The sequence below is a fragment of the Curcuma longa genome, chromosome 5 (assembly GCF_044706935.1).
Source record: "Curcuma longa cultivar G26 ecotype Majalengka, Jawa Barat chromosome 5, ITB_CL_G26_1.1, whole genome shotgun sequence".
In the NCBI taxonomy this organism is placed as follows: domain Eukaryota; kingdom Viridiplantae; phylum Streptophyta; class Magnoliopsida; order Zingiberales; family Zingiberaceae; genus Curcuma; species Curcuma longa.
Genome location: NC_133865.1, coordinates 5,480,630 through 5,495,550, shown reverse-complemented (window position 1 = coordinate 5,495,550; position 14,921 = coordinate 5,480,630). Strand labels below are relative to the sequence as shown.

The following is a 14,921-nucleotide window of genomic DNA, read 5'->3' as shown; positions in this document are numbered from 1 at the left end:
AATATAGGTGAAAAATATATATTATAATAATAAATATATAATAATGAATCTTATATTTTTTTAATAAGATGAAAGGTGTTATAATGGGATTGAATTATGGATGCTCATCAAATACATGATCGACCGCCTGTCTAGCTTTGGACTGCTGCCATCGTTCGCTCTCGCCAACAGAAGCTCTAGAGATTCCATGTGGCCATAATTATGCAACAATCCCGCTCCCCACGTCATCCCACGTCATCTCACCTATCACCAGACCAGTTCCTAGTAAGAGCATCCGCAACGTTGCATTAATCGACGTTAATAACATCCAACAGAGAGAAAAAAATGATGTGGCACATGAACACGTTCAATGTTTTGAACGCGTTCATGTGCAATGAGGTGGATCAGCCAGAGGCTGACCCACCACATGTATTTTTTATTATTATTTTAGTGTTATAACATGGTAAAGCAGATGCTCTAAATGGAGGGCAACAGCCTACAGGTAGCAAGCCGGGTCCCAGTCCGTCGCCACGTGCCCGAACGGGACATACGTCCCGGATTACCTGACAGGTGATTGGATTAATGTCACGGGCTCCGCAGGGGTCCCACGGACTTCGGCAATTCAAGTACTACACGAGACGCGTGGTCTTTTGATTGGCCGGAATGCTTCGAACCGACCTAGACACCTCATCCTCGTCCCCCTTCGACCCTGTTATTATTCCACCGCGAGCGAGGAAGCGAGATCGCGATTCTAGGGTTAGGGTTTTCTCCACCTCCGCTCGTCACTCACTAGTCACTCCTTTCGATCGGGTTTTCCCTCCCGAACGTCTGCGAGGCCCGATCGGGCCGCCGGCGTCCCTTCCTCCTCCATTGGATGCATGGATTCCGGTCCCCTTGCTGCCGCAGGCCTGGACTATGACGGCGGCGAGAGTCGCCGATGGGCGGATTGCAAGGTCTATACCCGCAGGAACCGTGCCAAGAAGAACCCTCCGGCCGAGGCCGAGAACCCGCAGCCGTCGTCCCGTGAAACCCTAGCCGAGAACCCTCAGCCCTCATTACTCAAAACCTTTGATGAAAACCCTCAGCCGTCATCCCGTGAAACCTTAGCGACGCCGACGACAAAGACCAAGGACGACCTTCAATCCTCGCTCCAGCAGCCTCCGGCGGAGCCTCCATCTGGACATCAGCTTCAGGTCAGCCTCCGCTCCTCGTCGGATAACGAGCCTTTCAGTCTCAACCTTCCATGCCCGGAGGGAAAGGCCGTGCTTGACTGCAAGGCCAATGCCCTCGACGAAAATGGCTCTTTGGAGAACGGGAAAGATGAGACGTCACAGCAGGAGGTACGGAAGATCCGGAAGAAGCTCCTTGCTGATCTAGGTCAGGTGAGGGATCTTTTGAAGAGGCTCGAGGCCCGCCACTCGGAGCTCTTTGCTGAGCGTGTGGATGGTGGAGCTCCTTCTCAATTCTCAGCTAACCATGGAAACATTACTATGTCAAAGAAGAGAGCGCCAACCCTTGTCGAGGCTCTTCTGGTGGACCCTCCTCCATCACACTCCCAGTTCAACATTTCAGTGCCTCCTAGTGTCAGTGCAAGGAACAGCATAGCTGACTCAATGCTGGTGGATGAGATATTTTCTGTGCCTGTTGCAGCTGGTGGTGGTGCTCGTTCCCAACTCTCAGTGAACCATGCAACGACACCTGTGACGATGAAGAGAGCACCTGTAATCTTTGATGCTGTTCCAACCAGCCCTGCTCTTCTCCCTTTTCGTCCTCGGCTTAGCATTGTTGTGCCACATGGTGCTGGTTCAAGGAACAATGTCAGTGAATTGTCCTTTCAGAAGGAGAAGAGGACACCTAAGGCCAACCAATACTTTCATAGTTCAGATTTCATCTTGGGTAAGGATAAGATTCCTCCACTAACACCTCTGAAGAAGTCCAAGGCCAGCAAAAGCAAGAAGCATTTGGCAGAATCAGATTACAAGACATCACCTGAGAAGAAAATATATTCTAGTGCCTTCAAGCGCTGTCGGGCATTGTTGGAGAAGCTCATGAAGCACAGGTTTGGATGGGTGTTCAACAAACCAGTAGATGTTGAAGCCCTTGGTCTCTATGATTATTTCTCAATCATTAAACACCCAATGGACTTTGGCACTGTAAAATCTCGCCTTTCTGATAATTTCTATGAAACTCCTGAGGAATTTGCAGCAGATGTTAGACTTACTCTCCGGAATGCAATGACATATAATTCCGTGGGGCAGGATGTTCATGTCATGGCACAGCAGCTGTCTGACATCTTTGAGGAAAGGTGGTTTGTGATTGAGACTGAGTTCACAGATCAATTGCATCAGTTATATTCAGCCAATAGAAAAAGGACTTCTCTTGTTAGGGGAACTCTTGAAAGGTCAGACTCCACAGTGAATCCAATTGTTGTTGATTTGAGAAAAGAAGATAATCAGTATCACAATTTTGGCCGGCCTGTGCCTCTGAAGAAGCCAAAGGCTAAAGACTTGTACAAGAGGGAGATGACATTGAAGGAGAAGCAAACTTTAAGTCGTCACTTGGAGAGCCTGCCGGCAGAGAAGTTGGATTTGGTTGTGGAAATTATTAAGAAGAGGAACTTTGCGTTGAGTCAACATGATGATGAGATTGAAGTGGATATTGATAGTGTGGACACAGATACACTCTGGGAACTTGATAGATTTGTTTCAAATTATAAGAAGACATTAAGCAAGCACAAAAGGAAGGCAGAGCTGGCAATGCTAGCTAGGGCTGAGGCAGAGTGCCTTAACCAAGAAAGGTTAAGCAGAGGGGTAAGACTTCACAGTTGAATTGGAGATATATAATCTTCATCGATCCTAGTTATATGTTCCTCTATTCATTTGTGACAGGGTCCTGATCCAGTTGTTACTTCTTCAGTACAACAAACTGAAAAAGGTATGAAACAAATTTAGGGATTTTGCTGATTGTTACCGGTTGTTTTCTCATATTGTGTTGACTAACTTGCTCATTTATTTGGCAAGAGTAGACCAGAAGAATGCTGCTGCTCATCTAGTTGTTGCAGGAGTGAACAATGGTGATGATGCAAATGGATCAAGTAGTTCCAGTGAATCTAGCAGTGATTCAGGCTCCTCTGATAGTGGTAACATTTTGATGCAATTCTGTCAAATTGCTAAATTAAGTATATTTTTTGTTTTCCAATTGAAAATGCATGATGTGTGTAACTATTATATATTTTATCATTCTGTGAGTCAATGGAGAGAATTGAATAGGTTTTGTTTTTGATTATATTGATGAACTTATACTTTTTATTGGAGACCCTACTGTCAGATTGCTATATTAGTGATTTTTTTTCTTTTGAGAATCTTGATATATGTAGCTATTGCATATTGTTGGTTTTAATTGTGTACATTTTTGAACTTATACTCTCTATTTTCAGACTCTGACAGTGAAAGCTCCTCGTCATATGAATCAGATGTGCCACATTGATCTTGAACATGAAATAAAATAGCTTTTATGGAAGGTACGAAGTGTTATGTAGCTTGTATTACAATCACAATATCATGATTTTGCTGGGGCTACAAATCACAATCATATTTACATTTGGATTTATTATCTGCTTTTATTCTGAACGTACCTGCATGTGTTTTTCCATTAGACAATAATTTTTGTTGGGATCAAATTTACCCTTTTTTTTTTTACATTTTTATCTCTGCTCTATTTTTCTGAGTTTTCTTGCACGTATTTTTTTAATTAGAGTATAATAACTATTTTGGATATGTTTCCCTATCTTCTGTTACATCTTTGGTAGGCTTATAAAATAGCTGTCGATTTGGGTTAGGTCCGTCTTGTAAATTGGCCCGCCCTGTCAAATAATTTAGGTGGGTTGGGTTGAAATTTTATCAACCCATTTTAAGATGGGTTCAGATGGGTTGGCCCGCTTAGGCCCGCGACCCGCGTGGGTTGGCCCGCAGCCTGCTTGGGTTGGCCCGCTGGTTGAGAAAGTTTATTTATTTATTTTAAAATTTAAAATTAAAGTAGAAAATTCAATGGATTAGTGGGCTTAATCCATCTAAATTACAATTCAAGCTTAAGAATTTCAACTTGATCAATTTAAATTATAATCCAAATTTAAAATTTTTAATATTTTAAATATTTTTTTTAATTTTTTGATAGGCCTGTGAGTTGTCCCGCTTAACCCGCAACCCGTCTTGGATTGAGTTGGGTTGGAGATTTTCCAACCCGCCAAGCTAAACTTCATTCATATCCAAACATCAAGTCCTGTTTGGATCAATCCTTAGTCAAACTGACCAGATTTAGGTGTATTGTCAAGTATCGAAACTCTAGGACAAGATCTAATGCTTCTTGCACCAACATATAACTATGCACTTTGCAAACCCACTAGCAGTTATGGAAATTATTACTTTGTACCATTTTTTCCTTTACTTATGCCAAGGCATATATCAAATAATATTTGTTGGAAATCCTCATTTACCAGGGACAAGTATATGAATTGTCCTTTTTAACTATATCCGCAGGATTGTTTCATGTGTTTGTTTTTCATGCATAATTGTATGATTGCCAATCTATACATGGATCCAATTTAGTTGTGCAAGGGGATTGGTTGTCGGGTGGGATCTTATTTTTTTGGAAATCTCAATCAATGAGCCCAATCCTAATGTTACAAAAAAGCCAGAAATCATCAAATTGGTGGAAATATTGAAGGTGATAAGAAGAAAATAAGCAACATAAACTTGTAAATTCTAGAAGCAAGACTACAGGAGCAACGGGAGAGCAGTGGAGGGTGTTCCAATGTCAGCGGGGGGCTGGTAGAAGGAGCCAGTGAGGTTGTGTAAGGGAGACAAAAGGAAGGGTTTGTGTGAATTGTCAGAACAACAAGGTGGGGAGAAGGGAGATGTGTAGTGTGTGGACTAGCAAACTTCCATAAAGCAAGGTTTTATGATAATAATTTAGTATTTTATTATAATTATATTATCAAAGGAAATTTAATATTGTGTATTAACAATTGTAAACTGTAAGATGTATTGATAATGAGAAAATAATAAATGATAAAAATTTAATATATGAATTAATAAATTGTATATGAATTTGATGCATTAGTAATGGTAATTTAATAAAATATGTTAGCAATTGAATATTCATTTGTTTGATACACCATTATATTAATTATTTGGTGTAATATATAATTGAGACTTTTTATTATATAGGAAACCTATATTAGAAAATAGCAATCTGATAGTGTATATTACTATTGATATGTTAATCAATGAATTGATGAAGTGCTCTCAGCATCGATGAGGAATAATTTTCATGATTCTTAAGATTTTTTGCTTTTTCTTCTGCATACAGAAAACAACTTTTCCTTGTGTGTCAATAACATGATGATAGCTCGATTAGTGAGTAGGAAACCATGATAAAATGTGGTAATTTAATGTGAGATTAAATATCTTTTTTTAAGTGTAAAAGTCTTGATGGTTTTCTTTGTGCTTGGCTAGTGTCCTTTGTAAATCATAGCAATGGACCAAATTATCTGTAACTCTTCTAGAAAATGTGTTTGAATTTAAAAGGCCAATCTTATACTTTAGTTTAGCAGTTTTCTGAATATTGTTAACTGGCACACACAGGAAGGTTAAGTCATTCAATAACTTTGTGTTATGCTTCAAATATGAATTTGTACTTCCAACTGGATTGTTATATCGCCATAGTCAAGTCCTTCAAAATAAACGAGATTTTAGAGAAAAATAGTTAAAACTAATAATAAGGCCAGTCAACAGGCTTCAACTTCATCTTCTCTTGCCTTCTGGCCTGAGTATGGGTGGGATGTTTGAGGGATAATATACAGGTCATGATCCCATCATCCTTTCCCACTAAGTTGCAATGTGGATCCCCTTTCCACCTTTTCCTCTTTGCTCTCATCTTTTCACCGCAGTAAATATGTTCCTAAAGTCCATATAAATTTCCATCAATATAATAATCATAAACTACGTGTAAAAAGGATTAAGCATATCTTGATTGACAACGATTTACCATGACCATTTGTCTAAATTTGTCTCTGCACATACAAGCTGTTCGATCTTAGCAAATAATTGAATATATTGCTTCTTGTTTTGATTTAGTCATTCAGAATGCATTATAATAATAATGCCATTCTCCTTGTAGGTTGCAGATATCAAGGCTTTGTGATTGTGTGGTTGAATTGCTTCCCAAGTTTTTCATATGAATTTGCCTAAAAAAAAGGTGATCTCTCTGTAAGTTGTATGTTTGTACCCTTGTGAAACTGGTCTTATATCTGTCTCTAGTAGTTGGATAGGGATGCTAACCTCCACAAATTGTTTTTTTTTTTTTTTGAGATGGGACATTTTAAAGCAGTTTCATCTGCATATAGTTGTACAGAAAGATTTGTGATTTGTAGTTTTAGAATGACAGGTTCATTTATCTTCTTCATTGCACAGTTTGTGTATTGAGCAGTTTCTTCTGCACATTTTTGTGCAGCGATTTGTGATTTGCAATTTGTAATTTTATTGACAGGTTCATTTATCTTCATTCTTTTGCAGTTTATGTAAGAGTTTTCTAACTTAACCATGTGTAGGCTTCCTGACCTCCTTAGCACGTTGTTCAGAGAATCCTTGAACGGTTGGAGGTATTGTATGCATGTTTTCTGAGCTTGAGAGGTGAAATGTTGGGCTACTGGTGTCAGCCCTCTGCATGTTTGAGGTTCTATCTAAATGTTGGGAAGTTGCATGTCAAACAAATTACCAAGGAATAATTTTAGTTCTTTACCCTGGGAGTAGGCGCCTGCTTGTCTTGACGTAGGCAACGTGAGTTGTGTATGCACACTTGTTTCAAGACTCGTCTCCTCCATGAAACGAGCATGCTCGTGGCTGATCACTTTCGGAAGATGCACATTTCTTGGTGTAATAATTTCCTGATGTTAAACTAGCTGGCTTTGGTCAGTTGTCTTTATTTTTTTGGTTACAATCATGTTTTTCTTTGGCCAATTTACTTATGCCAGCCATAGATTTTCATTTCAACGGTGCACGGAGCTAGTGAATTTACTCACCTGTATTGCACTTGAAACTTCATATATAAACCACTGTTTTAGATTGGGTTGCACAATTGTGTATGATATATTTTGTTTTCAACTACAGTGTACTATTAGAGTTTTTGACGTACTTTTCAAAACTGAAACTTGCGGATCATCAAGTTGCAATTTTGCTATTTGGGTTCATTTTGTATGATTCTGTGTTAATTTTTGAAGCTTTTGGGGCATAGTTGAATTGATTACGACGGAATAGATTTGTTGAAATGGATAAGAATCAAATTTTGATGAAATTAAAATAATATTTTTTTCATTGTAATCAATTGTAATTTTTTAATTTATCTTTTTACATATGATTATGAGACTGACTGTGAGATTGGTGGAGTGATGGATTTCATCTTTTGTTGAAATTAAAATGTATTAATTTTTAAAAGTTTGTAGTATTCATGATTCATTCAGCTTGGGACAACTGGTTCAATTCTTACTATATAAGTAAAGAAATGGGCTTGCTCCAACTATTTTGTTTCAGTTGGGTTGATTTTTTTTTTCGATGGAATCAAATAGTTAGAGTTTTTTTCTGTCTTAGAATTTGGATGGCGCTTGTTTGTACTCGTTAAACTTTGTATGCATACTCATTATGTAATGGATGAACTCCCTTGATGCTATTCTTCCCCCTTAGTGCCGTTTAGGTAAACAATAATTAAAGTGGGTTATAAAGGTAGTTTGAAAACTGTCGATTTTTGCTCTGCAACTAATACAATTTTTTAGCATCGCTTTCCGTTATGAGAAGCATGCATCTTTTACATAAAAGGCCATGATCTAAGCCGATTCATATTTGATAAATAATTGCGGTTGTAGCAAGTTAGGAAGGTGTTCAGAGGTGCTTACTCTAGTGGGCTGTAGTTTAACTTGAAGAAGGGTTTTTGTGTCTCAGGAAGGTAAGTTACTGTCCTTAGACTCTTCGCTTTTAAAACTGAACTCTACGGGTATGGCTGCAGAGACACTTGCAAACGTAGTCAATGACTTAACAGAACTTAAGTACCCATCTGATGCTTAGAAGCGACTAGGCTTTTGAGAAAAACCATCACATGATAAATCATATCAAAATCCTATCATAGAATGTTTATTTTTCAACACAATTGTTGTGTTGATGAAATTAATAACTTGAAGAATATGAGATACACATAGTGTTGCCCATGCAAAGCATTTACCTTCTCCAAATCTTCTGTAGCTGCTGGCGGCTTGGACTGCCTGAGAAGCTATTTTTCTTGCAGCTTGATCACCTTTGCTCAGGAATATATATGCCTTCTGTTTGACATTTAAATGGCCTATTGAACATCCTCTAACAAGCTTTACTTGTTCCACAAAACATTTAATCTTGATTCTCACATCCAACAAACACTCACAATCTATGTTATCGAATCAAATTTCACACTTGTTTTCAAAACAGAAAAACTCAAAATCTTAAATAGGGAAAAAAGGAATGCATCACAAGTGTTACCTAAACAGATACAAATCATGCACACACATCTTGCATTCGATCGACCTCAGCTATGCCGCTTTCACAGAAGAGGCAACAGTCCTTGCAGTCCAGAAAAAATAAGGTTAGAAACAGCCACAACAACCATAGTACATGAAACATGCGAACAACACACAGACATTGTAAGCATGCGTACTTGGAAGGAAAATCACAAGGAAAGATGAAAAGTTGGGACAAACATTTGAAACTCAGCCTACAAGCTTAGTGAGACTGGGTTTTGCTTGTTAGGGTCTTGTTCAAATGGCCATAAATATTGACTTATCATATAAAATGGTGTGCTACAAAGAAAGCAATTTGGTTTTCTTAAACCAAATTTGATTTTAAATTCTAGAGATGACATGTCAAATATGGTGCAGCGTATCTAAGATGATGAGAAATATAAGAGAACAAAAATTGTTCTGATTCAAAATTCAAATGTTTTATTTTGTATCAATTAGCAACGTGCTTAGGCTTGCAATGAGAAGTCGAGGTACCTGTGTTCCTAAAACTGCTTGAACACTGCCTCATTCTACATAGTACTTGGAACTGCAAGGTGGAACTCGAATTCCAGATGCCGGCTTCAATTCAAATGTTAGATCCACGTTCATAAGCCGATGATTTTCCTTTGAGCGATGCATGGAAAAGGAAGTTTCCAATACATCTCCCTCATTGACTCTGAGAGCAGGTTGCAAAAGGAATACCTGACCAAATATTTACAATAAAAAAGAATGATGGTTATGCACCTAATTTTTTTTTTTTAAAAAGACTAGTTAAGTCCATTGATTGCATTTTCTGCTACTGAAGGCACTTAAGTTCAGGTATCTCAACGGACAAATGGTATTCTGATCAAATTTAAGTTTTATTTTACTTCATGGATACTCACATATTACACACATTTAAATTAGATCTCTACACATAGGGTGGTCATTTATCATATTCAGATAAGATCAGATAGAAGAATAACAACATGAGATGAGTCTTTACTAGGTTCGAGTAATGGGTACTTAATCTGGCTCAGATTTGGGGTTCAGATAGTACCAAATTAGAGTGACAGATTACTGCAATCCCTAGAATAATTTTTTTTTTTTTTAAAAAAAAGAAGAATAGGGCAAAAATAATGTTTGCAGGCTCCACTTCATGAAGGACAAGAATGACCAGTGTCGTTTTAGCCTAATAGGAAATCATTTGAAAGCCAATTAGATTGTATATAACCTATAGGTCATTGTGCTTAAATTCACAAGAGCTTTTTACAGCACAAGCTGCACTAGTCCAAACCCAGTTTTATATGCACTGGAAATCACTTAAAGAAAAGTTGGTATCACCAGGCCTTGAAACATATATATTCTTTGCACAGGATGAAATAACCAACTTATGCGAAAGAAAATCTTAAAATGTCTTAACATAAAATGACAACTCAACCAAGACAAAAAGGTGAATTTGAACACAAACAAACCTGTTGACCCCAATGTGTAGAGTTCTCAACACTGGGAGCTGTGGTCAACTCAATTTCATTCAATGCTGGATTATGCGAGCTACCCTGGAGTAATTTAAATAGCATAGACATTAGAATATCTCTCACATCTAAAAGGAATCTACTAAAACATAGTTAATGGTTCATACTCGGAAGTGAACATCAAACCACCCAGCTAAGGCAGACAACCTTGTCCTGTCTACATAAATAGATGAGGAGAACTTTGAGGAAACCGTACGAATTTCATCTACTGTAGCAGTCAAACAATCGATTTGCTTGATAACCACTGGAGTGCCCACAATTTGTTCAGGATGAAGATTACACCACAATGATGTCTGTCAGATTATTAAGAGAATATTAAAACTACAATAGGACTTAAATTAAATACTTGTTTTAAGCATTTGCAGCAGTTCTAAGCAAGGCCAAAGATCTTACGTTGAGATTCAAAGAGTTAGAAAAGCATATTTCAGAATATATCAATATGAATATCACATAACAACGTTTCTTGTGTCAAAAAAATTGAGAACAAGGAACCACCCTGATCAAACAGTTAGGAGATTACCCAAACCAAGCACAAGAAAGTTATATAATGTCAGATGCTTTGGAATTGGGACTTAAAATCAAAAGGAACCTAAAATTCCCATGGGGTTTTTTTTAAGTGAAAACCCTCTAGATAAAAAAGACAATGGGTAACTATTTTAGGTAAATATTGCACATTTTGGTATCGGATGAGACTCGATGGTGGATGTATTTATGTCAAGCAAAGTTTACGTTGCCTCAATTTGCATTTGTCCAACCAAATCAAATTACATAATTCAGTGCTATCAAATTGCATGTCATTTTTTGCTAATACAAAATCATGTAAAAAAAGACTATTTATATTTTTTGAAAAGAATTTTATATTAGTTAAAAGTTCCACAATGACCAACAATGATGTAAGATTTATTAAAAAATTAATCTATTTGACAAATAAATCATTGATTTTATCACCAAAAAATTCACAAATATGCATCTTTTTCACCAAAAAATTGTTTATAATGTGATTCGGATTGAGCTGCACATGTCTGAACCTTTGACAGGATTACCATTATCATTATTGTTTCTATAATTACAATTGTATTCCACTCGAATATCCAAGTCATTGATATTTTGACTAATTCATATGCTAGTGCAATCACTATACTTGCTACTTCTATTTTCAGCACAAATGAAATTGTAATTGTAAATTTCCTTAAAATCATTGATACTCCTCGAAATAGAGCTACTTTAATATTGCCTTCACAATGAAGATAACTAACAACCTACTATGGGGTCTTTTAAAACTGAATTCAGTATCATTACATGTATGATTCATTTTTTTAGACCCCTATTCAAATAACTAAAAACACTAATTTCTAGTTCACTGAAAAAAAAATCATTAAACTCAAAAATATAAATTTTCAATATCAAAAGACAAAAGAGTAACAATCACCCTTACTATACCTAACAAAAAAAGGCATAATCCCAGCTGTGTTGGATTGTTCTCATGTGATGGATAAGAATGCCAGCCTACTTATTTTTCTCCTTAAATACAATAAGTGCTTATAGCAAAGTTAGGATGGAGATTTTTATCTTGGTAAATGGTACCTTCAAATAGTATTTCTCATGCTCTTCCCTGAATTGTTTTGTCAGCACATTCATATTAACCCCATAATAGCTTTCAGTCTCTTCAACAAAGTTATCCCAATCACTCATTGCGGATTCAAGATCATTTTCTTTTTTATCTCCTAGACCAGATCTGATTGGTGCCATCCACATTTGAGCATGGCTAGGATACCTGCACAAGAAAGTGATCAAGAGTCATGCGAGCTTACACTTGAGAAGTTTAACTGTAAAAATAGTAATTCAGAAAAGAAAAAAGAGAAAGCTACAAACTCAAACTTGAAATTCAGAAACGGAGCAAAACAAAGGAAATAATAGAATCCATACACCTACACCAACGATACATATGTAAAAGAAGATCTAGTTTTTATCAAAACTGGCTGTTACTTTTGGACTAACTAGGCAAATAAGAATAACTATGTTTGTAATCTGATCTTGGTATTACTTATTAATCTCAATTCTTTTAATAACAATCTGATCTTGATACTACTTATCGATTTCGATACTTTAAATAACATAGCGCAACAGATGGGGAAAAATGATATTAGATAACCCATTTGCATAGCAAATATGATTACAACTATTTGTAAAACTAGATATTTCTTCCTCATTATCTCAACACATCATCATCTTTTTGCCACATTTGAGAAGCATGAATACCCTCTGGTATGGTATTAAACGTAAGAAATTGGGGATTACCTTGGACAAAATAGGGTGGAATATCCATTCAATAAATGTCTAATGTTAATCCTAGCAAGATATCTAACCGCAATTAACCACTAGATAGATGAGTTTAATGAGAAAATTGGTAAACAAACTGGGCACAAATAGCTTCTCGTTAAATACAAATGTAGACCGTCCCAGTGAAAGTTTATGGTAATTGATTATATTTGAGTCATAATAATCTTTACAAAAGTTCACAAACTTTCTCAATGAGGATGCCACAACAACTACTTTTGGCAAGATTCAATACTTTCGTAGGTAAGAAAACATATTTTAGAAAAGAATACCCATGTTAATACCTAACATAAAAACTTTTGCAGAGAATTATAGAAATAGAAATAGCCGATGATGTATTCTCACCTTTATATTTTCCAAATTATAAAAGTAAGATAAATCTAAATTGGAGCAAAACAAATAGAAAAAATGTTCATTTTGACTAGAAACCTCCAACTCCTTTTTTTTTTACTGTATTCTATGCATACCGACAAGGCAGGACATGGAGAATCCAGAATTTAATAGTTAGTATCAAATAACTTTAACACAAGAATATTCCTTTCTCTACTTTTTGTACTTGCACATGTCATTGGCATTGCATCTTTTGTTCCCATTTGCAATAATAATAATAATAATAATAACAACAACAACAGTTCCACTGCATCATATGCCAAAACCATAAATTATCTTGTGAGATTATCTGTTCACTTTAAATATGGTCACTGAATTTAGTAATGGAAACTTTAGAAAAAAACTACAAAGTATCCAGGAAATTAGATGACTGTATCCGGCAGAATGAGCTAAATTTGCAAGAAACCATTGATTTTTCTATCCACAAAACCATCAACTAATTGCACTTTCAGAGCCCATATTTTAGCTAAATCAATTTTTGCTAAATTGTTTGTGTCAGCATTAAGCTGATAACCAATACTTATTAATGAGCATTAACTTATAATCCACACATTAAGCATTTATTTCCTTTTGATCTGAATGAATGAAATATGATGAAGAGATTAGGCATCCCAACAAAATCTTCAAGAAAAATAAGATGAAAAATGAAATAATAATCTCTAGTTGAAATATGAGAATGAATATATGCCATTTCTAGCTTGAAAAGTTATGTGATTATATCTATCTTGGGAATTAGGCTGGATAACAAAAGGTTGTACTAGTAGATTCACACAACCAATATTCACACAATATTTAGATGTGAAAATAGTTCATTACTTGTAAGAGTTAAGGGAGCTCTTCATCTGCATTCAGGTTAAACAATGTTTGAAAGTTCTTAAGAGCATGTGGTTCTTTTAGTGTTCCTTTTTCACATTATGCATGAGACCTAATTCTAATCAGTCCTTTTTAAAGCAAGCACAACTAGAAATATAAGAGAATGGGTATTATGCTTAGTTTGCTATTAGAAACGTAGAAGTGTCCTAAGGATAGTGAAAGGTAAAAGATTTTAGGCTTACATTACTCCATCAGGTTTCAGCCATCGGTCACGTGCACATATTACAGAGTCAAACATTGACTCCCTGAGAAGAAAATATCCCATCCACTCAGAGATGATAACATCCACTGTTGACATAACAAAAGATCTCAATCAGAGAAACTGATCGTGTATAACAAATTTTAGACATGAGGCCAACCTTTCTCCGGCAGCATAACCTCCTCCATCGACCCTTGAATAACTTCAACAATATCACCAACGTCGTTTCCGTTGGCAAGCTCACGAGCATGCACCGCCATATTTGTAGCTTCGACTGCATAAACCTTCCTCGCACCGGCTTGTGCGCACCAGATAGCAAGGATGCCGCTTCCTGTGCCGACATCCAACACAACCTTTTCCCCACCGCCAAATCATAAAATTAGCTAAACTACCAATCTCACACACCAAAACATGGGCTAATTAAGCAAAAAGCAGAACAAAAACACGAGAAAAAGCAGGGAAGGAACGAACTTTTCCCTTGAAGTGGTGCTTGTTCTGGAAGACGGCGTTAAAGTACGCGTCCATTCGAACGCGGTCGGCGAGCATCTCCTTCTGATGGTAGAGGAACGCGTAGGTGCAGAAGTAGTTAGCGAAGTCAACCTCCTTGTCCACGGTGGCTCTGGCGGCAGACATTCCCTCCGTCGGAGCGCACGGTCCATTCGCACTGCTTCCCATCGGGGCGATGTCGAGTCGTCGGAGGAGGAAGGGCTTTTCGAAGGGAGAGCACGGCAGCTAGAAGACGACTCCTTTTTAAGGTTTACGCTAGGGCTTAGTTTCCTGTTAGCGGGACAGGAGCGAGAAGGAAAGGCCGCCGCTCGATATCAATCCAACGGTGGATGGCAATCGAGTTGATAAATGTCCCAATTTTTTATTTTCGCTTTTCAATTATGCCTATTTTTTGAATTATTCTTTTTTTTTCTAATTTTAATATAATATTTTTAACATATAATTTCGAATTTCCTGTTATAATTTTTAAATAGAATGTTTCCTGATCATAAATATTGTTAATTAATTTGAATTTTGACACATTCACATAGAATATTGATATGCGCGG

At 36.9% G+C, this 14,921-nt stretch overlaps 2 protein-coding genes across 2 annotated transcripts; one reads left to right on the top strand and one right to left on the bottom strand.

The window, feature by feature from the left end:
- The first annotated feature begins 738 nt into the window (after positions 1–738).
- Positions 739–6,446, top strand: LOC141830094 (uncharacterized). The gene is made up of 5 exons (XM_074717581.1): positions 739–2,789; positions 2,868–2,913; positions 3,005–3,118; positions 3,416–3,499; positions 6,157–6,446. The coding sequence occupies exons 1-4, from the start codon at positions 858–860 to the stop codon at positions 3,463–3,465; spliced, it is 2,142 nt and encodes a 713-aa protein (XP_074573682.1). The 5' UTR covers positions 739–857; the 3' UTR covers positions 3,466–3,499; positions 6,157–6,446.
- Positions 6,447–8,418: 1,972 nt separating this feature from the next.
- LOC141829051 (protein arginine N-methyltransferase PRMT10) lies at positions 8,419–14,574 on the bottom strand. The gene is made up of 8 exons (XM_074716471.1): positions 14,339–14,574; positions 14,028–14,220; positions 13,851–13,956; positions 11,653–11,842; positions 10,176–10,361; positions 10,009–10,092; positions 9,050–9,256; positions 8,419–8,618 (listed from the first exon to the last, which is right to left on the bottom strand). Exons 1-7 carry the CDS (start codon positions 14,540–14,542, stop codon positions 9,080–9,082), a joined length of 1,140 nt encoding a protein of 379 aa, XP_074572572.1. The 5' UTR covers positions 14,543–14,574; the 3' UTR covers positions 8,419–8,618; positions 9,050–9,079.
- Positions 14,575–14,921: the final 347 nt, after the last annotated feature.